At 42.2% G+C, this 27,032-nt stretch overlaps 2 protein-coding genes across 2 annotated transcripts in view; both read right to left on the reverse strand.

The window, feature by feature from the left end:
• RASA2 (RAS p21 protein activator 2) overlaps positions 1–5,748 on the reverse strand; it is a gene marked incomplete at its 5' end in the record, with an annotated part of 70,479 nt that extends 64,731 nt beyond the window's left edge. The window contains 5 exon segments of the mRNA XM_082487230.1: positions 4,905–5,026; positions 5,028–5,148; positions 5,151–5,173; positions 5,423–5,579; positions 5,679–5,748. Coding sequence (XP_082343356.1) covers positions 4,905–5,026; positions 5,028–5,148; positions 5,151–5,173; positions 5,423–5,579; positions 5,679–5,748 — 493 coding nt within the window.
• Positions 5,749–7,898: 2,150 nt separating this feature from the next.
• On the reverse strand, positions 7,899–24,900 carry ZBTB38 (zinc finger and BTB domain containing 38). The gene is made up of 2 exons (XM_082487090.1): positions 24,827–24,900; positions 7,899–13,859 (listed from the first exon to the last, which is right to left on the reverse strand). The coding sequence occupies exon 2, from the start codon at positions 13,857–13,859 to the stop codon at positions 10,281–10,283; it is 3,579 nt and encodes a 1,192-aa protein (XP_082343216.1). The 5' UTR covers positions 24,827–24,900; the 3' UTR covers positions 7,899–10,280.
• Positions 24,901–27,032: the final 2,132 nt, after the last annotated feature.

Below are 27,032 nucleotides of genomic sequence, written 5' to 3' on the forward strand. Positions count from 1 at the left end.
TTGAAGATAGCCTTAAAAAAATAATCTATTTTAATAAAACATATGAAAGAAAATATAAAAATAAATTAATGAAAGAAGCTAGTAATCCCCAGAGAGCTTCCGATACTGTAGTTTGTAATTAATAAGCATGAACTGTATATGTCACTTGTTCCTAATAAGAATCTTTATTTTTAGTTAATACTCTGTAGCTTCACCATCCTATTTTTACATAAAATATTTAAGATATAACATCACTTAATCAGCATTTTAAATGCACTGTACAGTAGACTGAAGGAAGTTACAACTACTATCGTTTCATGTTTTCTTAAAAGACTAAAAATTAAATATTTCTACATAACTCACAATTTTTATGTCTACTATACTGCAGTCTTTCAGTATTAAAAGAAACTTTCTACACAAGGAAATAGCAGAAATGGAAGTTTTGATTTTCTAATGAGATAAAAACCTTTACTTCGTAGACCAAGTGTCTTTAAGACACCAACAAATTTATTGAGGTTTTGGGGAGGCAGGGGGGATGATTCTCAGTTCTGAGTTAAACATAACCTCAGAGCACTTGTTAGGTGAAGTACAGAGAATGAGATTTCACATCTTTCCAAAAATCTCTTAATATCTATGACTGGGAGACTTTTCAGCTACATAGTGGTCCACCTCTTCCAAGAAGCTTATTTTCTTAAAAAAAAAAAAAAACACACACAAGTCTTTGATTACACTAAGTCTTACTTTTTCCTCAAAAACCTAAGGCTACAATGGTTGTATAAAAATCACGTATGAACACCACAACCAGATATCTGCTGAAGTGTTTAGATTTTCAGTGCATTCATCAAGTATGCAATTTTGCATTCTGAAGACCGCATGTTTCACTGTTCAAAGGATGCAAAGGAAAAAAAAAAAGGTAAGAAGTGAGAGAAGTATAAAGAGGAAATGTTCATCACTCTTTTCCAGGGGGTTGTTTAGAAAGTTTAGGTAGTATGAATGGTTAATCAGAAACACCAAATAAAGATGTTTTGGGGAAAAGAGAGAAATTAAACCAATCAGATCTAACTGTGGAACTGCATTTCAAGCCTCTTCACAGAGGCTGTCATTTAAAACTATACAGTGTGATAATTAAACTTGCAGTTCAAATGGTGAAATGTGCAAGTGACGAAACAGCAGCTATAACATTTATTTTGTATTGACTATATCAATTCACAAGTTTCGGTTGCCAGACTAACAGAAATTATTTTCACGTGACACATTTAGTAGCCTAATTCAATAGGAAAACCATGAAATGCATCACTACAATAATAAACATCAACCTTTTTATTTTGAAAAGACTGAAGTTCACAATTACAATTAGTTACCCGACTTTTAAACTAACTTTCTTTATTGCCACTCAGCTACTTTGGAAAAACAGCAAAAAATAATAATAGTTTGTTTTTTTTTTAAAAAAACGACCTACACTTTGGCCAATTATGCATATTGGTTTGGATTTTAAAATATGTAGAAAATATTGTTTAGGTTCGCTATATAAATACCTAGTAAAACTTCCCTTCAAAATAAGATTAGATCAAACCTAAACGAAAGGGAAAAGCTGCAACGCTAAAAAAACCTCAAGCATGAGAGCAATAGGAATTCAGGTGGACAACATTTAATAAATTCAAGTTCTCCATATTAAAGTAATGTGACAAAGTAGTAATAAAAGAGTTAGTAATAAGAGCAATGGAGCAACCTACCAAATTCAACTGTTCTGTCAAACTCCCTTGCCTGCACATCACTTGTTAAACATAGACACTACATGAAAACACCAAGTCAAAGCTTGGTCATTGTTAACAGTGCATCAGAAACTAAACAAAAGCAGGAGGTGGGATAGGTAAATGCTATTCACAATATCCTCTGTCAAGTGAAAGTGCACAATTAGTGTACATCCTCTGACAGGGACCCAGAACAAAGACATTTAGAAGACATTCATGCACACGAACTCTAAAGTCTTCGCTTCACAGGACTAAATATATTATATAGCTACAATTAAATCCGCTCCAGGAGTGCAGCATAATCTGAGACAACCACGCAGTGCTAACAACTCAGTGCAAGAAGTCCGAAAAAGAACGCGTCCCAAATTTTGTCAAACGAGCTCTGAGACAACGGAGACATTTTCCAAGCATTCCACTAAGACAGGTTTCAGTAAACACAGCCAAAAATCAAAGCAACTAAAATCACTTACCACCTAAAAACGTACTACTGTATGTCATAAAATGAAAACAGAAGCTAGTTATACAGCTTAAAACACCACACTAAGAGATATGCCTAAAACTATGATATCCACGTACCTTCATAAAGCATTTTTGTTATTACTACAACACATAAAATAGAGCCACCAATAAAAAACAGTTGTCATAAAGAAAATACAGACCTTCAGGGGATTTCTGGTGGAAACTTGCTAAAGTGTAATATCACATTTTCAAAAAATATTATGGGGTCTTAAACTGATAAGACCAGTTCATCTTGCCTCTTACTTGAAAACCAGAGGCAGGAGGCTCGCTGCAAACACTGGCATCCCACAAAACAGAGTACCAGGGAGTATAAATGTGTTCCTACTCCATTTTTTCACTGCTAGGTATGTAATAGCCACTTCAGCCATCTTTAAATATATGCCTCAATTCTAAATCTGTTGTGATGATTTGTATAACATCACTAACTTCAGATTTTACCATCTATTTGTGTATTGTAAAACAACCGTGTAAGTAAGAACATACTGCAGATGGTGTTTTCTATACATGCAGAATTACACAGAACTGACATCAGCTCATTAAAACTACCACGCTTTCTCATGCAACATATAAAATGAGTCAGTGTCCAGCCCTGTAGTGGTTTAAATGCCAACAAAGCTTAGGGACCGAAACGTAGTCCACTTCTATGAAACATATTACAAGGAATTCTTACAGGCTATGAACAACTTTGCAAAGCGAGGTCTGCTATTGCTAATCCCTCCAGATCAAGGGGGATTACGTTATTACTTTTTTTTATTATTGTTCATTCAGAGGGTTTTCCCCTAAAAAAACACATTAGCGAAATACTAGCAAGAACTGAAAATAAAACAGTATGGGCTGTGCAAAGAAGGCAAAAGAACATCTAGGGATTTGAGGATTTGCAAGCTTCCACATCATATTTAACTCATAACTACTTTTTTTTTTCTAAGTGTTTTTGTTTTGTTAGAAGAAACAAGTAGGTTTATGAAGTGATTTTCGCACTGTTTCTAAGATGCATCTTTTATTCCAGCTATTACTTCCACTTATTTCCAAACGGGCTCCTACAGTTCTTATACGTTCATCTTTGGCCACCAACTCTTCATGTATTCCCTAGGAAGCAGGGAATACATAAACAGTCCTCAGTTTACCATTACTTTTGCCAGGTAACTGAACATTCAAAGTTACAAGACAACTGCAGGCTCAAGCCAGAACACAGAAATGGGACAATAAAACTAGTTTCAACATGAGTCTTGAGACATTTTGGGTTTTGTCTTTTAATGCAAAAAGGAAAGCAGAATTTTATCAGGTTCAAGTACCACAAAATGTAAAACTCTTTGAATGTTGTGTTGTCCAGTGTTGACAAAAACCTTATGACAGAAGTTAGGAAGCAGAATGGTGTCAATAAATAGGCTGGCTTCAGTATTTAATGCCTTAGCCCCAAAACTAACAGTATTCTTTTTTTTACAGGCAAGCTGGCATGTATTATTTCTGTGATAACTGCTAACAAAGTAAGATCTCCGTAAGTGTGCGTTCAGGCTCCTCCACTCAACAGGCAGTCGCTCTCTATGGCTCGCACTGGAGCCAGACTACCTCCACTGTACTCCGCGCAGCCTCCTGTTTTCATGACCGGCTCTTCTATTTACTGAGGACACCTCCGAGCCTGCACCGCCTGACGATACCCAGGCAAACACGGCTCCAATCCTCCACCAAACCTAATCCTTCGAAAGAGCCTCACAACCGGTTCTCAGTTCCAGCGCCATACCCGATTCAACTCGTTTTGCTTCATTCTCAAAAAAAAAAAAAAAAAAAAAAAAAAAAAAAAAAAAGAGGCGATGGGCTGCGTGAGAAAGGAAACAAACGGGCCGCAGCTGAATGGGGCGAGTGTGCTGCGCTGCCCCCCCGGGAACCGCCGCACATCCTGTCTCCCCCCCGCGCTTTGAAGTCCTCCCGCGCCGCACCGCGCTATCGCTCTTCCTCCCCGGGCCCTCCTCCCCGCCTCATCCTCCGGTTTCCCACGTTACCGAGCGCACAGGTATTTTTAGTCAGCACTTCCTAACCACCAAAATAAAGTCGCCGGCCTCCCTCTCGCTCGCACACGCGCTGCACAAAGAAACCGGCGCATTAATGACCGTTTCCAGAACAGCCCTCTACCACCAACTTCCTGCACATCAATAATTTCGCAATTTCTGCTTGACAAACAGACTCAGATGCCCGAGGTACGGACGGGAGGGGGCATTTCTCCTCGCCCCCTTACTCAAGGAAAACCTCGGACCAACGGATGCTTCGCAGACGCCCCGGGGCTCCAACGGCCCCGCCGCATCCCTCCCTCGCTCCAGACCCCGGGGCCGCGCAGACCCCGGCCCGCCCCCGCCCGCCCCAAAGCCCCTTCCCGGGCCCGCGCCCCCCGGGGCTCTCCTCGCCGCCCGACCCGAGGGGTACCGCCGTGAGGAGCTGCTACCGCCTCAGCGCCCCCCGCGGCCTCAGCGGCCGCCGCCCCGCCGCGGGGAAGGGGCGGGAGCGGCGGCGGCCCGCGCCGCGGAGCCAATGCAGGAGCAACACCTGAGCGCGGCGGCTCCGGGCGCTCGCCCAGCCCAGCCCAGCCCAGTCCAGACCAGCTCGGCCCGACCCGGCCCGGCCCCACCACAGCCCGGACCGGCGCGGCCGCAGCGCCGCACTTACAGATCTTTCCCCGGAGGTTCTGCAGCACCCGCACCTCGTCGCCGCCGTCCCCGGCCGCCATCGCGCCAGCGCCGCCTGCGCAGTGCAGCGCGCCGCAGGGGGAAGGGAGGGAGCGGCCCGGCCCGGCCCCGCCACACGCCCGCCAGCCGCCGCCGCCGCTCCGCCCCCGCTGGCCGCCGCCCTCGGGGGGCACCAGAGACCGAAGCGGGGCGGGGGGCGGCCGGGCGCATGCGCGCTGGGGCCGTCTCCCAGCAGGCCACTGCGCGGCGGTTCCTCACTGGCGGCGGCCGGGCCGGGCCCGGCCCGGAGTGGGGTTTGGCGGGACCGTCTATGCCTCACTCGGTGCCCGGTGGTCTCGGCCGCTTCCGCAGCTGGCGCTGAGCGGCCTGTTCCGCTGTGACACGGACAGAGGGGCTCCCGCCGCGAGGCGTGTTGTTTGTTTCTGGTGTGCTGAGCGTGTGTCTGTGAAAAGCGCGCCATGGCTTCTCTTGAATCGTCCTCGGCCGTCCCTTGTTTACGTTTGCCTGTTGGGCCACGTAAGAGATGCCATAAACCGAGTGGGAGATGGTTCCGCTCCCAGCGCCGCCTGCACCGGGCGGGGAGCGGCGCGGGCTCGCGGGGCCCTGAGGCGGCACCCGGGGGCGGCGGAGGACGGACCCCGCAGGGCTGAGCCGCCTGCACCGGGAGTCAGAGGGCCTAATTAGAGGGTCAGTTTATACCGACGCTCCTTGAAGATACAGACTGTAACGTAAAACTCTCCGGGATCTTCCTTACCTTTGGAGTTTGCCCCCGTCCCACATCGGTGGTGGGTGTCTTTCTTAGGTCTGCATAATCCACCGGCCATCGTGCCCAGTTTAGTGACACTGGGGCGCACACTGAGGGTACGTTGGCCTGTAGGCACAGAGCCTGGTGAAAGCCTTTAGTGACTGACATCTGCTTGAACAGAGGCAGTTCCGTGGGCTAAAGCTGTTTTAGAAAGCAGTAGAGGACTATGATTCTTCACTTTACGCCTAGAAAGCCCTCCTCAGTCTGTCCTTCTGTTACAGCAAAGGGAGTGTGGAGAGTTTCAGGCCACCATCTGTCATGTGTCTCTAATTGACATCGTCTGCTGTGGTGCACTGGACATTTTTTATTTCTCCCACACAAATCTTGCCATTACTATTATGATATGGCATCGAGCCATATAATCTCAGTCAGGCACCGCTGTGCCTCATTCCTTGATGGCTTTTCCTGCATCCAACCTCTCCCCTGCTGCCCCTTTGGCAGTGGTGAGGTTCCTTCCTCACCTCCAGGCTCCACATCGTGGCTGGGGGAGGATAGGTACGTGTTTAAAGGTGGTGGGCAGGTGGTTGCTGGGGAATAATCTGCTGCTTCACAGCAGTAATGGGTGTATTTGTATGCATGCAAAACCCAAATCTGCACAAAGACATGAGTTTGCATAAGCTGAATTTTAACCTGTTAGAAACGAGAGGTTCCTCCACAGTACAACCGAGGATTTGGTGATCTACAGTTGGGTACCTATGCTGGCTGCCCAGTCTGACTGGTGGCTGGTGAACTGAGGCTAACCCGGGCAGAGTCAGGGCTTTGATCTGAGAAACGCAGCAAGGTTGCATGCCCAGAATGAAGACTGTGGGTTGCAACATTTTAACACAGACCGTGTGACTCTAGTTCTTAAATGCTCTCTCAGAAATTATGATTACAGTTGGAGTTTACTGTTTAACTTAGCATCATCTCCCTTCAAAGCACAGACCTCCTATTGACATTATCAATGCAGCTTTTAGTTTTGCCACTCTCTAATTCCTGACATTCCATTTTATTTTAAAAGTGCCTTCTTTTAATCTAACATAGTATATTCAGAATATTGTTTCAATTGCACAAGGTTCATTTTCTTCCTCTCTTTAAATTACGTTTTAGGAGCATCTCTATGACAGGTAGGTCTGTTCAGCTAAGGACATAATTAAGACAAACACTAGTGTGCTAAGCTGCAAACATAGGGGAAAGATTTCTTTCTTTAACAATGAGGATGCAAGTACAGGGATCTTTGCTCTTGTGATATAACCTTTTATATCAGCCAAGGTGTTGAATTATCAGTGATAACTGCTATACCAGGGAAGTTTGGAACAAATTAACAGTTGCTTAATGGCTTATTTCATATGCCTGTAGTTTAGCGGTGTCACATTATGTCATTTCACAGAAGACTGCGCTATCATTCAGTATATTTACTCTAATTTTGCGTATATCATAAATGAGGATTGACTTACATTTTGTTTAGATGCACAGACTGGGATGATCCACTTGTCTTTTTAATGAGCATTTGAAATAGAGAAAAATATATTAATTATATGTAGCAAACTTATAAATATTTTAGTTTAGTTATACATGTCTCCTGATGACCATCCCAAAATGACCTGCATAATTTAGCTTAAATGTAATTTTTAGTTGAAGTTACAGACTAGTGACACCTAGCTGAAGGGGGAAGTACTTTGAATATGCGTAATCTTCTATTTTGTCTGTATCTTCATATTTCCTTATGCAATTATATATTTGCATTCTGAACTGTTTCTTGACAGGAGTCCCAGAAGATCTGAAGTACAGTGTGTAACATACACAATCTATACTGCAAGGTTACTATCACAATTGAAAAGAAAATAATTTCTAAAGTTTCAGGTCCTCATGAAAACACGTTTAAGATGTCGCAAAGCATTAAACACAGTTCACCTGTCTTCCAAGTCCTTTAAGATACTGAGCAGGTAGATTCCGTTCACCTTAGCATTGTGTTCACCCTTAATAGTACGATGCCAGGAGACACCATCACTTCCCTTGAGCTCTGGCGTGTTCTCAATTCACTGTTCTGACCTTAATGGAGGGAACGTTTGGTAACCGTGTTGCTTAATCTTCTAACAAAATAACTATTAGAAGATACATATCTCTGGATCTTACAGATTACGTAAGTATTAACATAACTTAAAAAATGGAGAGACTTAGAGAAAAATAGGAAGATGTTATTTTAATTAAGCAAAAACAGAGTTATAATCACTCTTTCTAAAAATAAAATTAGACTCTATCAATCCTTAACATCTGCATTTAATATTTTCTTCTAAACAAAAATACAGATGCGATTATGTAGCAAATTACAGTCTTTGACAACGTATAGTATTTACCTTCTCTTACACTTACTTTAATTCTAATTTGGTCATTAATACTTGACTCATTACTGCAACGTGTAACTTGTAGTAAAAGTGCCACAATTGAACTATAAACATGACATTGCCATCTTAAAACTGCTTTGCTATAAACTGTAGAGAATATACAGAGTTACAAAGTCATTGTGTTTTTATCAAAATATACAAACCCCCCCAAACCTAACACAAGCTATCAATATTTTTCTTATGAACTATACAGTTATATAAAATATTTGTAAAATTATCTTTATATTTATAAATATTCTACCTTATTTGCTTTGGTCTATAATTATCATCATACAAGTCCACTTAGAAGTTATCTTTGTGTACTTTCTTTGAAACATCATTGTACTTTCCTGTGTTTATTCTTCTATTATCCTTATTTAAATGGAACCAAAGCTGCCATGAAACCAAAATTTCTCAAGGGGTTCATAGCATTTACCAATGATAGAATAAATAAGTGGACTATATTATTACTTCAATCAATACTGTGTTATCATTTCAATTGTACTTTTATTGTACCCAAGCTATAGTTTCTTTTAAAGTATTCAAGAAGACGAAGTCAGTAAACAGTGTACCACATTTGCACATAGAATGAAGTTGAGGTTCACTAACCTTCGTCCTGACTTAATTTTTTATCACTTCATAGAGATGAACCTACACAACTAATTGCAAATGCAGATACAGTACAACGGAGCCCTATCATATAAATGCAACTTGTACACATACACCCTCTTTGATTTTTTAAAAATCTCTTAATCTCAGTTAGAATTAATCACATTTTCACAAAATAATATTAATTGTAACATTTTGGTGATGTCTTTCAGAAGCCTGTTCTCCCATTTCTGAGCAAACTGTGAAGCCGTGGGGCTCACCACAACCCTTTGGAGTGGCAGGACGAGGGAGGCAGAAAGACCAACACTTCTTCCCCCAGCAGTATGTTCCAGGCACCTCTCTGCTATGGGCCCACTGTGCTGGGCCAGGGGACACTGCGATGAAGCTTGCCCGGGGCGAGATGCTGGCATGGTTAGGGGGATCACTCAGAAGGGACATACAAAGGTCAGATGCTGTATTTAAGGCATGGGGATGACAGGGAACCCCACAAACTGGCCCTATCCCTGTGTATACATAGGGACTGCCTCAAGGATATACGTGGAAGCAAGAATCTGAGTATTTACCTACTCCTCCCAAAATTAAAGTATTTATGGGGAGTTGCTCTGTCCTTTGTTGTCCAGGCATTATTCCAGGATGAGGAGGAAGACTCCATCTAAATCTCCTCTTCTTCTGCTGAGAACAATGGTGTTTCTAAAAGACAGAAATTGCAGACCCACCAGGAGGTGGACGTTTATATACAGGCTAGGCTGCTTCATGAGAACAATTTTCTTTAGACAAATGCACCTTAATAGCTCTACCAGGCCATTGATATCGGGATTTATGCAGTTTGGAAGACTGGCTATTGTGAGTTCCACTGAATCTTTATTAAATGTCTCAGAGATATCATAAATCTGGAATACTTTCCACACAAGCACTCAGACTTAACGGTTATTATGGTAACTACAAAACTGAATATGGAAAGGAAAAGAGGTTTAAACTCCTGAATATGTTTTGTAAATGTTGAGTTACAGAAAAGCACACCAGAACTCAACTGTACTTCAGCATACCCAAGTTCATGAAACATTTCCCCACTTTCACTTTAGAATACACTAAATTACAATTATCTTGTTTATAAACACATTACTTTTTGTTAAAAAACGCAATATATGGTTTCTGCAGCAAAAATTCCTTCTACAGAGTACACTGTGAACCTACGTATTTATTTTGACTAGAATGATTCTGACTCAAAAACAGTACTGTAAAATAGTTCAGTGACTAGTTTCCTGTAATGCTAAGTAGAAGGGGTTTGGTTGGTCATATGTTTTTCCTTTTTTCTTTCTCTCTCTATATATGTTAGAAGTCTACTTCTGTGGCAAAAGTATTTTGGGTCTTTCACATTAAGTTTGTATTATTGCAAACACTAGTTTTTCTTTTCTGTGTTATTTTTCCTTCTTTTGCATATATTGACACATGTACAGATGAAGAAATTTGATCTCAGTAAATGATACTAATTTGAGTGGAGATGTTTCCCCATTCACTGCATCTATATTTTCTCCAATATATAGTTTGGGATTTTTCTTCTCTTTTGCACAACTGTCACTCAGAGTATAACTTCTGGAGTTACATTTTGCGTATTTTTTACTTCACTTCCTTCTGAGACAAGGAAATGTGGATTTTCCAAAAGTTTAGTGCTTTCATTGCAAAACTGTTCTTTTCTATCTCGTGGACCTCGAGTTTTGAATAGATGTTTCTTCTGGTGCATTCCCAGAGCAGCTGCTGTCTTGCAAATTTTGGGGCACTGAAAGCAAGCGTATCCTTTTCCATTATGCTCACGTACATGTCTTTGCTCATGGTTCCTTTTGGTAGACAGATACAAGAAGCTCTGAAAGCAGAACTGACAGTGGTAGCGTTTTTCTCCAGTATGAATTCTTTCATGTATTTTGAGTGTTTCATTTAAAGTGAACGCCTTATTACAGTATTGGCAGACAAAGTCTTTGACACCCAGGTGAATACGTTCATGTTTCTGTAAATTTCCAGGAACTGAGAAACACTTACCACAGGTTTTGCAAGTGTAGGGCTTTTCCCCAGTGTGACACCTCATATGCATTTTTAAAGTGGATGGACTTTGAAATTGTTTTTGGCATAATTCACAAATGTAAGGCTTTGAAGTAGCTACATGCCAGTGTACGTGTTCTTGCGTTTCTGCAGTGGAAGATTGATCCCTTTCACAGAGCTCACAACGAAGACTGGGCATTTCTGTGTTCTCTTCTTGACTGACTGCTTTTTCTTCAGGAGCATTCCTAAGTGCATACTCTCGACTGCATGTGTTGTGGCTCTCCGTAACGGTGTTCTTGCTTCCATGCTTTTTCCTCCATTTGGTCTTTTTCATTTTTCTTAGCTGTTTGGATTTCTTTTTTGGTTTGTAATTATAATAGGGCCTCCAGGGTTTATCACTGGAATCCTGGTCACTTACGTCATCACACATTTCTGTCAGCTCAAGGCTTTCTGAGCTATAGAGCCTAGACGGGCTTCTTTCTTTTACCTCCATTTCTGATTCCTCAATTAGATTGTCCTGTTTGGACTCATGTTTAGATTTTCGACCCCTTTTACAGAACAGCTTAGATCCTAATATATGTCTTTTTACAATAGCCTCGTTACCAATTTTTACTGTTATTTGACAAAGAGGTGCAACATTGCTGTCAGTAGATGTTCCAGGTAAGGCAGGCTTTGCAATGTATGTTTCAGTTTTACTCGATTCTTGGACAGTATTTGTTGTTTTGCTTGATGAACCTCCAGATCCTGTGACATGCTGCATATCCTCGGTTGCTTCTGCTCTGTTGTACAGCAGCGTTTTCTTTTTCTCCTTAATAGGTTTTGATTTTGTAATGCACTTCCCATAATTATCTGACCCATATTTACAATCATCACTTATGGACTGAGTAGGTAGATTATTTGAAGATTCTGTCTTACTGTTTTCTACAGAAGCGACTGTTTTACTGTGCATTATTACAGATGAAACTCTGCTACTGTGCATTATAACAGAGGGTGCAGAACTGCTATAACTGATGACAGAGGTTGAATTTTCATTCACATTAGGTAAAGACACAACTGAGGAATCACACTCCTGAGAACCAGAGCCATTTGCAGCAGTGGAAACTCTTTTTTCAGTGGTGAAAAAGTCCCTTTGCAGGTCAGAATTTAATATCCCTACTCCCCAAGAGGAAGAATTCTGAGTATTTGTGGAAGATGCCGTATCATTACATGAAGATGTATCCAAGGCAAGAGTTCTGTTGTTTGTTATTATATTACTTTGAAAATTCAGTGGTGGTAGCTCAGAGCTAAGAGAGCTCGGAATGAAACAGTTAGCAGAAACAGTTTCATTAACCTGGCTACTTGTTGGAACATTTTCATATGAAGAATTCCGGTAGGACTTATAAGGTAGTCGCCTGCATTTCATAGGTAAAAGTCGATAAAGTTTGTATGGGTACATACTTGGTTTTAAGCCTCCATTGGCTGTCTTTTTGTTTACTGAGAGACGATGGTCAATTGCATGGAAAGACTTCTGATGATTTTTTAGTATATAGTAAGTCATAAAAGTCTCCAGACAGAAAATGCACTGATACCGTCTTTCTCCAGTGTGCCAGATCTCATGTCTCGTGCGATACTCAGCTAATGCAAATACTTTATTGCAGTAGTGACAAGGATATGTTCTTCTCCATGAATGCACATTTGCATGTCTTCGAAGGCTAGACAATGTTACATAACTACGCTTGCAAACGATGCAAGTATATAATATCTGCCCATCGACGACTTTAACCAAATGATCCGTTTCTGGTAAAGTGCAGTTTGCATTAGAATAATCAGTGATGCTGTTTTCAGGCAGTAGAGGCTCTGTGTTTGCATATGAACTTCCATTCCTTCCGTCCGTAGCAGTATAGTTATCTGCAAAATTTTGTTCGTTTCCATTGTGAACCGATAAGCTACTTGATCTCATGCAGACTTGTTCATGACTTTCCAGTATATTTAAGTTTGCAAATTGTTTGCTGCAGTATTTGCATATGAAAGTTTCCTGATGCTCTGAATGGAGCTGAAGGTGAGTACTGAGTAACGCCCTGTCATTGAAAGATTTTGCACAACAGTTACAATTGTAAACAGGTGGAACGACAGTTGCCACAGACCCAGAGACATTAGCAGAACTGTTTTCCTCTTCTCTGGATAAAGGGAAATCTCCTGTTTTATTTTGAGGTTTTGGAAAGGAAACAATTGTCTGATCAGTAACTGCTTCATGTTGGGCTTCTGTAGTGGTTACTGTAGAGGCTGGTACTTTTGCTACAGCCAAACCAGTACCCTGGGGCTTAAAGGCTGTCTTAGGAGTACTACACGCTTGTTTTCCTGGCTGAACAAGTGGTGTGGCTTGGAGATTTTCATAGTGGTCTTCACCCATCTTGTATGAAGGGCTGCTGTCCTGTTCAAGAAAAGGTGTTCCTTGAAAATTATCTCCCCCAGAAGAAACTGCATAGGAGTGTTCGGCCAGTGTACTGGCTGGCTCGGCATCTTTGCAAACGTCACTTCTGTCAAGGCTGACACTGGGGGCTGGTATCGTCTCAGATACCTTTTTAAAGCTTGCCCTCAAATCAAGTGGAGAAAACAAACTGTTTTCTGTTTCAAAAATTGAGAATGCATTTGTAATTCGTGGTCCATTTGTCACAGCAGAGTCTTCATGTCTCTTTTCATGTTTTTCCTCTTTGACAGCCCCTTTATCGTTAATACAGTATCCATAGGGGCAGGGGGAACTTGAAAAGTTAACATCTGTAAGATCTTCTAGAAATGATATTCCCAGTTTTTTCCCTGCAGCTGCAAGGTCCGTTACAGTCTCCTGCCTCTTAACAACTACTGTGGAACTGTAGATGTAATTCAGTATTTCTGTAAATACTTCAGCTTTGAGATCATCTAACTCCAGTACATGACCTGAAATACAGATAGTACGACTCCAAAAAATGTTTTTAAAGTAAAGGCTTGAAGCTGCCAGCACATTGCTATGGGCTTTAAATTTAGTATCTTCCACAATTATGGTGACATCACATAAAATACCCCGAATGCGCTGCTCATTTAAAATGGAAAGGACAGTATCACTGTGGAAGTCATCCTTGAGATCCTTTGAATGGGACATGACTGTCATCTACAAGAAAAAAAAAGAATGTAAATATATTTGGAAGGCATTTTTCATCCATTTCAGTTACAGATCAAGTTTATAGTTTTATATTTATTTTGTATGTATTTTTAGTTTATTAACTTTCAAATTTTAAGAATGAGTAAAATTTTGTCATAGCATTTCAAATTGAAGTCATCTTAGGTTCACTGGTGCCAGCAATACTGAAGGTAATCTATGAGCAGATCAAGGATGCAGGAACACCAGCAGCTCCTCAGCAGGAGGCAGAGGACCTTCTCTGTGGTCTGTCGCCCCCCCAGTGCCTTTCACTGGGGACCACAGCCGCCTGCTTTCTGCTGTGCCTGCGGGTGCATCTGCTCAGGTTCACACTGATTGACCCACCGAACCCTTGAGGGAATTTCCCCAGCATACAGTTGAGATATTTGGTAGACATTATGGGGAAGGCTGAATTGCTGTGGTTCTGTGGATACTGAGGACTTTGTTTTCAGGGGCTGTTTGTCAGACAATGGCTTTACAAGACAACTGCATTTGCTCCCCTTATTAAGCTGATATTTAAAACAGGGATCAGAGATCCCATGCAATGAAGTTTCAGTTACAGGATAAGGCTTTATAAACAAATCAATGCAGAAGGAACACAATTTTGTAAACAGTAGCAGAGTACATATAACACTATTTAGGCAAACAATATTATTTTAAAAATAGCAATAACATTTTATTAGATAAATAGTTTACACTTAATTTAAAATTACTGAAAATTTATAAGTAACTTAATTTATAAATTCAGTGAGTAAAACAAGTAGAGAGTAATAGAATTTTTTTCTTCAGTTATAGTTTAGATTTATAGTGTTCACACTTTATAATTTGATAGTGTGTTCTTAATTTCTACCAAATAATAAGATTCAATTGCAATAGTAAATACCATTACATAACTGCTCATTTATAATAATGAGGTTTAATGCTGACAAAAAGTATTTATATTAGCTAGGCTGTTACTGTATGAATACACTGGTTTATTTAAAAAGATGCAAAACATGAATGAAAAACAGACTGAAAAAAATAGATGAATTTGACAGTATGTATGTGGAGAAAATCTCTGACTGATTTTTGGTTTTGCTTTGTTCAAATTCAGATCTGTACCTAATAATGAGGTTTGTTTTTTTCTCCACCTCTGAGTAGTGTTTTTAACTACTTGTTATGGCTTGAGAAACCCACAACAATTTATTGTCGTTTAGACAATTATTCTATCACCTGATGACCCCTCCCCACCCCGGAAAGGGACTCAGAAAAAACAAGGAAACCCAGGGGTTGAAATATAAACAGATTTAATAGAATAAGACTGGACGATTAACACTAATAACACTAAAGAACCAATATTGATCCCAATAGCAATATAAAATATACAAGGATTATACTCAGCCAGTTTTATCAGTACAAGCTGTGCACTCCCAGCAATGGGCAGCAAATGTGGGACACTGCGAGCACTATGGCTTCGGGAGCAAGGGAAGGCCTCGGGCATCCGGCACCACAGCAAGAAGTTCTCAGGATCGCCGCCATCAAGGGAGAGGAAAAGCTCCTCAGCAAACTTCCTAATTTATATTGAATGTGATATTGGTGGTATGAAATAATCCTGTTGGCCAGCTTGGGTCAAGTGCCCGGGTCTTGCTCCTCCTCACCCCCACACTGAGACCTTGAAACCCACATACCATAGCTGGCTATAAAGTAAGCATTTTCAGAAATTCAGATGCTGGAGTCTTCTAAAAATGCAGTTTTCCCTAGCGTTAGAAGAGACCTTACTGAAAAGTAAAATTACTGACAGAGAAATTAATCCCATGTTGCTCAAACCAGGACACTGCTACTGCCCATTTCTGACTTCAAGTTGTCGTGGTTTCAGCTGGGATGGAGTTAACTTTTTTGCTAGCAGCTGGTGTAGTGCTGTGTTTTGGATTGAATAGTGTGACAGCACACAGATGTTTTTGGTTGTTGCTAAGCATTCAAGGCCTTTTTTGCTCCTCATACCGCCCTGCCAGCTAGCAGGCTGGGAGGGCACAAGAAGTTGGGAGGAGACACAACCAGGACAGCTGACCCCAACTGACCAAAGGGCTATTTCATACCATCTGACGTTGTGCTCGGTATATAAAGCTGGGGGGAGAAGGAGGAAGGGATGGATGCTTGGAGTTACAGCGTTTGTCTTCCCAAGTAACCGTTATGAGTGATAGAGCTCCGCTTTCCTGGAGATGGCTGAACACCTGCCTGCCCATGGGAAGTAGTAAATGAATTCCTTGATTTGCTTTGCTTGCGTGCATGGCTTTTGCTTTACCTATTAAACTGTCTTTATCTCAACCCATGAGTTTTTTCTGACTTTCACTCTTCTGGTTGTCTCCCCCATCCAAACTCGGGGGAGTGAGTGAGTGGCTGTGTGATCCTAGCTGCTGGCTGGGGTTAAACCATGACACAAGTCATGAAGAAATAGTTGTCCTGCTGACACTTACCAATCTCTACAGTAAAAAAAAATCTGCATGTTTATTAAAGATACTTTTCTTTCAACTTGTGGAATTAAAACACACCTTAAAGAAAATGACCAACTACAGATACTTTGTAAGATAGGTTAAAATAGTACCACACTGTAGTACTCTAATAAATTAGGAATACCTTCTGAACATTCCATCTACTGCTCCAAACTTAAATGTTAAGCTTGAAAATGTTTATGGTGACCCTTACCCTCAGTTTACATTAAGAATGCCAATATATTTATTAAGATGGGTTTGATCCAAATGGTGAAATACAGGTGTGACCCATATTCACTAGGCAAACAGCAATGGCCATTTAGAACACATTGGCTCTCTTACCCAAGCTATTGAGAAGAAATCCTTTCTTGAAAATAGGGCCTTTACCACAAAGTAAGTAATATGGGCCATACACCCTTGTTCTAGCTAATCTAGTTACACTGTATCACAAATCCACAGACTATTTCACTGCAAATCAAATTATACAAAAAACAACAACTACCCTACTGTGAAGACAAACACAATGTACTATGAAAAAGACGGTAGTTTGGTACATTATGGATGAAGCTTGGAAGTAAAATTTGTACCCTGCAGCATGGCCACTGTTTCTATCAGGAAGGCATTGTCCATGCAAATGGCCAAAACTTAGAATCACAGAATTGTTTTGGTTGGAAGAGACCTTAAGACCATCAAGTCCAAGCATTAACTGAACACTGCCAAGTCCACCACTAAACCATGTCCCTCAGCACCACATCTACACGTCTTTTAAATACCTCCAGGGATGGTGACTCAGCCACTTCCCTGGGCAGCCTGTTCCAATGCTTGATAACCTTTTCAGTGAAGAAATTTTTCCTAATATCCAATCTAAACCTCCCCTGGCACAACTTGAGGCTGTTTCCTCTTGTCCTATCACTTGTTACTTGGGAGGAGAGACTGACCCCCACCTTGCTAGAACCTCCTTTCAGGTAGTTGTAGAGACTGACAATGTCTCCCCTCAGCCTTCTTTTCTCCAGACTAAACAATCCCAGCTCCCGCAGCTGCGCCTCATGTAAGACTGGTTCTCTAGACCCCTCTCCAGCTTCATTGCTCTTCTCAGGATGTGCTCCAGAACCTCAATACCCCTCCTATAGTGAGGGGCCCAAAACACAACACAGTATTTGAGGTGCAGCCTCACCAGTGCCAAGTCCAGGGAGACAACTGCTTCCCTAGTCCTGCTGGCCACGCTATTCCTGATAGAGGCTACAATGCTGTTGGCCTTTTTGGCCACCTGGGCACACTGCTGGCTCATATTCAGCTGGCTGTCAACCAACACTCCCAGGTCCTTTTCTGCCAGGCAGCTTTCCAGCCACTCTTCCCTAAGCCTGTAGCGCTGCATGGGGTTGTTGTGACCCAAGTGCAGGACCCAGCACTTGGCCTTGTTGAACCTCATACCACTGGCTGTGGCCCATCGATCCAGCCTGTCCAGATCTCTCTGTAGAGCCATCCTACTCTCAAGCAGATCAACACCTCCGCCCAGCTTGGTGTCATCTGCAAACTTACTGAGGGTGCACTTGATCCCCTCGTCCAGATCATTGATAAAGTTATGAAAGAGAATAGGCCCCAATACTGAGCCCAGGGGAACACCACTTGTGATCGGCTGCCAACTGGGTTTAACTCCATTCACCACTACTCTGGGCTGGTCATCCACCCAGTTTTACACTCAGTGAAGAGTATTCTCCAGGAGAATGCCATGGGAAATGGTGTCAAAAGCTTTGCTAAAGTCTAGGTAGACAACATCCACAGCCCCTCCCTCATCCACTAAGCGGGTCACCTTGTCATAGAAGGAGATCAGATTAGTCAAGCAGGACCTGCCTTTCATAAACCCATGCTGACAGGGCCTGATCGCCTGGTTGTCCTCTACATGCTGTGTGATGGCACTCAAGGTGATCTGCTCCATAACCTTCCCCAGCACTGACATCAGACTGACAGTAGTTCTACTGACTGTAGTTCCCTCGATCCTCCTTATGGCCCTTCTTGTAGGTGGGCATCACATTTGCGATCTCCCAGTCAACTGGGACCTCCCCAGTAAGCCAGGACTGCTGATAAATGATGGAAAGTGGCTTGGCGAGCACTTCTGCCAGCTCCCTCAGGACCCTTGGGTGGATCCCATCCAGCCCCATAGACTTCTGCACGTCTAAGTGGTGTAGCAGGTCACTCACCATTTCGCCTTGGATTATGGGGGCTTCATCCTGCTCCCCATCCCTGTTGTCCAGCTCAGGGGGCTGGGTACCCAGAGAACAACTGGTCTTACTATTAAAGACTGAGACAAAGAAGGCATTAAGTACCTCAGCCTTGTCCTTGGTCACTGCGTTTTCCCTCGTATCCAATAAAGGACGGAGATTGTCCTTAGCCCTCCTTTTGTCGTTAATGTATTTACAGACTCATCTTTTATTGTTTTTGGTGGCAGTAGCCAGATTAAGTTCTAGTTGGGCTTTGGCCCTTATAATTTTCTCCCTACATAGGCTCACGACATCTTTGTAGTCCTCCTGAGTGGCCTGCCCCTTCTTCCATAGGCTATAAACCTTCCTTTCCTTCCTGAGTTCCAGCCAAAGCTCTTGGTTTAGCCAGGTCAGTCTTCTTCCCCTTAGAGCACATAGGAACAGCCAGCTCCTGCACCTTAAAGATTTCCTTCTTGAACAATGTCCAGGCTTACTTGACTCCTTTGCCCTTCAAGACTGCCTCCCATGGGACTCTGTCAACCAGTCTCCTAAACAGGTCAAAGTCTGCCCTCCGAAAATTCACAGTGGCAGTTCTGCTGACCCCCCTTCCTACCTCTTCAGAAACGAAAACTGTCATTTCATAATCACTATGCCCTAGATGGCCTCCAACCTTCACATCACCCACAAGTCCTCTATTTGTGAACAACAGGTCCAGCAGGGTGCCTTCCCTAGTTGGCTTGCTCACCAGCTGTGTCAGGAAGTTATCTTCCACACACTCCAGGAACCTCCTAGACCATTTCCTCTCTGCTGTATTGTATTTCCAGCAGACATCTGGTAAGTTGAAATCCCTGATGAGAACAAGTGACAGTAATTGTTAGACTTCTCGCAGCTGCTTATAGAATATTTCATCTGCCTCTTGATACTGGTTGGGTGGTCTATAAGAGACTCCCACCAAGACACCTTCTTGGCCTTGCCCCTGATTCTTACCCTTAAACACTCAACCCTATTGTCACCATCATTAAGCTCAAGACAACCAAAACACTCCCTAACATAGAGGGCCGCTCCACTGCCTCTCCTTCCGGGTCTATCCCTTCTGAAGAGTTCATAGACATCTAATGCAGCATTCCAGTTATGCTTATCATCCCACCATGTTTCTGTGATGGCAACTATATCATAGTTCTGCTGCTGCACAATGGCTTCCAGCTCCTCCTGTTTGTTGCCCATGCTCCGTGCACCAGTGTAGACGAACTTCAGTTGTGCTATTGATCCCATCACTTTTTGGGGGAGAGAAGCCCTAATTCCTACCTGACCATTCCCAGGCACTTCCGTGAGTTTTAGCCCACCAATACCGCTTGTGTCTTCGCTATCGCATGGCACTCCATCCCCTACCTCCACTGGGATGGTAGACTAAAGGACCTCGCTAGCACGCTGTCCCACAAACATTGATGTGCCACCCCCAGGATTGTCTCTAGCAAGCTTTGTTTCATTCCCTTCCCCCTTCAAATCTAGTTTAAAGCTCTTTCAATGAGCCCTGCCAACTCCTGTGCAAAAATCTTCTTCCTCCTTTGAGACAGGTGTACCCCATCTGTTGCCCACAGACCTGGTGTCGTGTAAACTAATCCATAATCAAAAACCCCAAAGTCCTGCCACTGACACTAGGCTCAGAGCCAGGTATTGATCTTCTTGTTTCTTCCCTCGTTATACCCTGCAACTGGAGGGATAGAGGAGAACACTACTTTTGCTCCTGATCACTTAACCAGTCGTCCCAAGGCCCTGAAATCTCTCTTGATTGCCCTCAGATTTCTTGTTGCGACTTCATCGCTGCCTACCTGAAAAATCAATGATAGATAATAATCCAAGGTCCATAACAGGGTAGGAAGTTTTCTTGCTTCTACCTGGGCACATCTCTCACAGGTGTAACATCTAATACAGTTTAATGGCTGAGAATTTTCAATGCACATAATTCAGAAAAATCAAAATTTTGATTCACAAAAAATACCTCTGATGCTTATATTATGCCATGGATGTCAAGAAATGAATTAATCAGTATAACTGTGACAGAAATATAGACATATATTATTTTGATTATCTGGTCACTCACAGCAGCTGTAAATCTAGATGCATCGTTTTGTGCCTTTAAATCTTAAAATCATAGTTTATCATGTGTTTGTTTATTACACTTATTTGGCTTAAAATAAGAGATATTTCTTCATTTGGAATGATAACCTGAAATTCATAGGAGTTAGGTATGGTTATCTGCTCTGGTTCAGTATCTGAAAACTTGCATAAAATTGTAGATAGTTTCTAGCATATCGAGTCTTCCACAGAAAAAATACTGACAAGAACACTTCTCTTCAAGGAAGCAGCCACTATCCCTTAATTGATTCTTTTTTCTCATTGACAATGTCTGAGATTACATCTGACTTGCTCATGTGATGTGGTATTAGAAACCAACTGTCAGACATCAAAAACATTTCACAACAGGAGCTATTGATAGAGTTATTTCCTGAGTATAGGAAATAAATGATGTCAACTCTACCTCCCCGTGAACTGCCCCATAGGAACTTGCCTATGTTTTTTCTGTTTCTTTATTGGAGACAGCTGGTTTTAGTTCAAAGACACATCATCTGACATACTGTTTGCTAAAAATATCAGACTGCTGCTTCTATACTAAGGCATTTATAAGCAAGGCCTACAAACCCAAGTGTTTTTAGTAGAAGTCTTATTATTCAACTAGTTATTTCAAAATTTATCCCCCTAAGGAGAAAAGTGATTATTTTCAATTTCTACTTGCACATACATAGATTGCCAGTTTTTGAAAGGAGGTTGTGGTGAGGTGGGGGTTGGTCTCTTCTCCCAAGTAATAAGCGACAGGATAAGAGCAAACAGCCTGAAGTTGTGCCAGGGGAGGTTTAGGATGGGTATTACAACAAATTTCTTCACCTAAAGGGTTATCAAACATTGGAACAGGCTGCCCAGGGAAGTGGTGGAATTGTCATCCCTGGAGGTATTTAAAAAATGGGTAGACATGGTACTTAGGGACATGGTTTAGTGGTGGTTTTGGCAGCGTTAAGCTGATGGTTGGACTCAATGATCTTCAAGGTCTCTTCCAACATAGACAATTCCATGCTCAGTAAAACACCAAACTAGATTCCTTGTGTAAAGATAGTAGAAACTATAATTTGCTATTTGGGAATTTAATTATTCTGCTGTGTGCTAAACCATCTGCTATATATATCATCGGAGAGTTATACAGAAAAATTCCAGAGCAAATTGATTTTCAGAGCCAACACTTTTTGCTCCTCTGTCTCAACCTATGCATTCCTCAAATAGTCCATTTATTCATGTATATAATGATTCTCTACTGCCTTTTATTTTACCTGTCTTGCTTCTTGCATTTGTGAAAAATGTGTCTGAAATGCTATAAAATCAGAATGCTCTAGCACACGCATAAATGGAATACTTTAAGAATATTTTACATTCCATTTGCAGTTCATATTACAAAGGTAAAACCTGCTCTTCAGCTTCCAACAGAGCTCTACTGAGACCAAGTACACAGAGATCAAACTTTTCAGATATATTATTATTTTTGTGGTTAAATATTTTCAATTAAAACACTGAAAAGTCCCTTTGGAATGTTACTAGTCTTCTGTACAATTTTTATTACAAAATTATAGAAGAAATTCTAGTATTATCTACAAATGTTGCCCAAAACATATGTAAATACCATTTGACCTATTATTAAAAGGTCAACAAAAGTCTTCAGCCTCCTAAGCCATCCTTTTTTTGACACAAATATGTGTGTTATTTTGATACTTTTTACTCTCAATCCAGACATAGATAATTTCTCCAAAATCTGAACAGTACCTTTGCAGTACAATTTCATAGTCTTTAGTGCACCTATAGATAACTTTAGCTTCTGAACAGCAGAATTTTTGATTAGGAGTTTTCTGCAAAAGGAGTAACAGACTTAACTTATCTTTAAAAGTTGTTTAATCACTTTGTGAACTAAGATTTAAATATTAATCTGAAACTTAAGTGCAATGGTTAGTAGGTTGATTAAACAACATTACCTTTTCTGACATCAACAGAATAACACCCCAGGCCAACAGTCTTAAGGGAAAATAAGTAATATCAAAAGTTAATGGAAAGATTAGAGATTGATGCATCCAAACACAAATTTGACTACTTATGCCTCACAGATGACACTGTTAGTTATACATATCAAAGCAGCCAGCTCTACATGGACACTGCAGAGGGAAGAAGCTACCATTAATTTTTATATTAATATTATTTTGAAGTAAACAAAGAGATCACAAGAAGTTTTACTGGCTGATGACTACCAAATATAACAAATATAATTTTTTTTTTTTACTACCGAAGAGACTGTTGCAATCTAGGAACATTGGACTTTTGCTAAACTTTTGAAATCCACTGCCAAGCAAGTGTACCCCACTACATATGAGAAGAGATTCTTTTATTTCACTTCAGTTGCCTAAATTTGAAGGACAAGCCCATGGCTTCAACAAAAAAACCCCAAACATTAGAGCCAGTTGCTAGTACCCAGGCAAAATACAAAACAGCAAGATACTTGATAAACTGTAATAACAGTTCTCCCTCTGTTTTCTTACTCCACGCATTTCTACCAGGATTTTAAGGATGCAACTATTTTCTGGTACTTATCAACATGACACTAGGGAAACATATTCACTCCATAATTTTATAGTGTTCAGTTTCATTCCACTCTATTAACATACTTTGAAGGCTATCTCTGTTCTGTTTCTGGCCTGCTTCCCCAACTGAGAAGGAACATTCATCTGTATCTAACTCTCCTAAAGGGCACTATTTTGTTCCAGAGCAGAAATAGGGCTAGGCATCACCAACAAACAAAACAGCAAACAAACAAAAACAAGTACACCCTCCCGCCCCACCCCCCATTGTCCCCCAGCTCTACTACCCTGGTCCTTGCCCACCTGGAAACCCACTGTCCAGCCACCACTTTTGTGATGGTGCCTCAGTTTTTGGTCTGGAATCGCTTCCCCAGTCCTGTCCGAGCAGTATGGCTACGCAGGGCTGCTTCGACCAGGGTCCCTTCAGTCTCCTTACAACCTCAGGCACGCAGGGAAGTTTTAACGATGTCTAATTACGTTGAATAGCTTGCAGTGGCATGTAGCTTAGTGCTCCAGCCTACATAGCCACACATTATTTCTACAAATACATTCTTATTTTTCCTCTTTTAGACTCTCACTGCTCGCGTCCTTCCCTATTAACGTAGAATACTTGCCTTTTCTATTTGTTATAGCCTCATAAGCATTACAGACTTTAAATCACTTTCTTCAGCCCCGCACTGTTTCCTCTAACTTTTAGTCCAGACAGCTGGGGGATGGGTGGGGGGGTGGAATTTAGCATAAGAATATTATGTTTGTATGAGCAGATCTCTGCAGCCGCCAGATTAACCATTCTTTCAGAGCGGTAATTCTTCCCTATTATCAGCATCCCTAACTCATTCTCTCACTTCCTGCTTTACACTTCCCATGATGGTTTCTCATCACATGGAAAACAGCCTTTAAGACCTTATCAGCGCTCAGAGCAGGCTTACGCTTCTCATTAAGTGATGTTTCTCGCTCGCAAAGCCCAAGGCCACTCCGGTCCCTCTAACAGGGCGCTCTGTCGCTGATCTGGCTCTAAAAACAATTAAAATAGTAATAAAAAAAACCCAAACAAACAAACAAAAAAAACCAACGCATCTCCCGCTGCACGTCCGGTTCCTCCCGCCGCCCGGAGGCTGCACCCCCCTGCCCGTGCCCCTGCCCGTGCCCCCGCCGCAGCCCTTAATCACCGCCGCGGCCCCCCGGGCCTGCTCCGCTCCCTCACAGCCTTCCCCCGCAGGGTGGAGCTGGGCGCGCGCCGAGCGCCGCGGCCGCGGCCCGTCCCCTCCTCAGCGCCGCGGGGCAGGAAAGAGAGGCCTTCGCAGCCGCCCGCGCCATCCTCTCCTGCTCGGGCACCGACTGCGGGCAGTATAACCTCCTGGCGCGACACCTTAACGGCGGTGTATGTCTCTGTCTCAAAACGCGGCCTCCGAGAGGCGAGGCGCTGGGCGAGCCGCCCGCTGCGGACAGCTCGCCGGCGCTTCCTGCTCGCGGGCAGTGCCCGCGCTCGGGAGGACATGAAGCCTCTCGCCGAGGAGAGAAGGCGCGTTAACCCGCAGCGCGGTTCCTCCTGCCTCACGCAACCTCACGCTCGCATGTCGGACAACTCACTGTTTTAGAGCTACCTGGCGGTTCAGCCCCGCTCTCGGGGGTCTCCTTTCGCGGCGGCGGCTCAGCGGGAGGCTGCGCGGGCTGAGGGGACAGGTGCCATCTTCCCGGCGGCGCGCGGCCCGCCCGCCCCGCCGCAGCGCGCGGCCGGCGGGCGCAGCAGCCATTTTGCTCCGACCGTCACCGGCGAGCAGGCTCGCGGGTGGGACGGGGGCTGGGTCCCCCTCGGCCTCTGCCGACCGCCACGTCGTTTGTCACGGGCTTCTCTTACGGCAAACGCTTTCTGCTCGATTAAGGCAGGCGGGTGGGACGCCTCGCGTAGCGGCCAAGCTGTTTATGTGCACGCACGGTAAATTTAGCAAGATGAGGAAATGCAGTGTTCCCTCCATCCAGCCCCGCGCTCCACCGTCGTCCGTGCGGTTTTGGCCACAGCGTTGAGAATTCCTCTCAATCCTAACAAAGGATCCCGATTGCCTTACTCCCTCCTTCAAAGCCTTCCTCACATGAAGAAAGAGAAAGCGTTTATGGAGGTGCACAACAGCTCTGTGCATAACTTCTGCAATTTCCCGCTAAAAAGGGGAGATTAAATATCCTTGAAAAAATTTATCTGAAATAAATTGCATTTGGTTACTGAGGTATAGTCACGTTTACCTTATTTTCCTTAGCTAATTATAGTAATAAATTTTTTAGGCATATATAGAAACTCGTAGAGTATCATGAGGATGTTTATTTTAAGCAGTAGCCTTATCTCTAATTTGGGTTACTTAAGATTGTTTACTGCCTCGGGACTCAAGAGCAGCAATACTGTTAGTGCTCCATAAGCACCAACAAATGCTTACCTCGACCAAGAAGGAAGTAGCCTGACTTCATTTAGCCAGGTGCTCCAGTATATTTAGTACAGTCTTCCTATATATTCTTTCTCTGCCTCTCACTTTAAATAGTCAGCAAAACCTGTTTTCCCAGTACTTCAAATCATGAAGCTTAGAGAAAAACTGGGCTTGGAGACAGGTAGAAAACGTTGTTAGAAAAACGGACAATTTGCTTTTGTCTTAAAGCTTGCTCAAAAATACTAATTTTACCCGAGGCTAATCTGTGTTTATTTTTACAAGGTATTGTGTATGAGGTTTTACTGGACAGTTATTTTGTTTTCAAATCTTAAGCCTATGCATTAGAAGCACTGAATAGTAGGAACTGATTCATTTTAGACAAAAAAAAAAAATAATGCAGAAGCATGAACTATTTCATCATTGTCACCCTTGACAGGCCTGGAAGTTAGAACTTTGCTAGAGCCCCTAGAGCCCCTTCGTGATAAATACCACTTATCATCTGATGAAAACTATTTAATATCAACTTAAGATATACAATCTATTGTAAGGAGGGGAGGTCTTTTTTCCAGCATTCTGTCTTGGAACTATCATGTGCTTTCCCAGTTGTTTAAAAGATACGGAAAGAAATTTGTTCTTGTCAGGAAATTGTCGTCATGTAAGTGACATCCCTCTTCTTTCACTATTTTACACAATCCACAGTAATAGATCATCTTAGAAATACTAAACATCTCTGAGGATACTTTAATTACTGTTTCTGGATCACTGGAATTCTTATAAATAAGTTCACCTACTACTGAAGCAATGAGTATCTTTTTAGCTTAGGACTCTGCTACCAAAAAATGGTTTCTTTCATCTCATGACAAACTCAGCTGTTCTTACAGGATGTGGAACAAATAGTTGAAGAACACAGCAGTATTGATTGCAAAAGACAACTGTGTCCAAAAGTTCTCACAACCTTCTTTTTTATTCCAGCCTATATAACTGAGAAGCAAAGTTCCATACTCACATGTAGATTACTTTTAATCTTGGACTTTGTCTATTGCTTATTTAACTATTGTTTCTTTATTAGTGTTTTAGGTGCGTATATATATATATAAATATGCATTAATGAAGATTTCTGACACAAGTGCCTTAAGAAGTATTTGTGACAAATGTATTGTCAGTAACAATACAATAATATGGATTAAATTAAACCTGTTGTAATCCTTTAAAAGAAAGAAATGCATTACTGAACAACAATAAATACAAGCATCTTTTTAGATTACATGAAACAAATTTAAGATTAGGTTATGAATTCCCCCTAAATCTTAATTAAAATTGATTATTTTAAATGGTTTTGAAAATCAGATGCACAACCATCATTTGTATTGCAGATACCCCCAACTTAGACACATTA

This window comes from Vanellus vanellus, assembly GCF_965231255.1.
Source record: "Vanellus vanellus genome assembly, chromosome: 8".
NCBI lineage: Eukaryota > Metazoa > Chordata > Aves > Charadriiformes > Charadriidae > Vanellus > Vanellus vanellus.

Excerpts from the sequence above, each read along its gene's own strand:
- ZBTB38 (XM_082487090.1), bottom strand. The coding sequence starts at position 13,859 with ATGACAGTCATGTCCCATTCAAAGGATCTCAAGGATGACTTCCACAGT.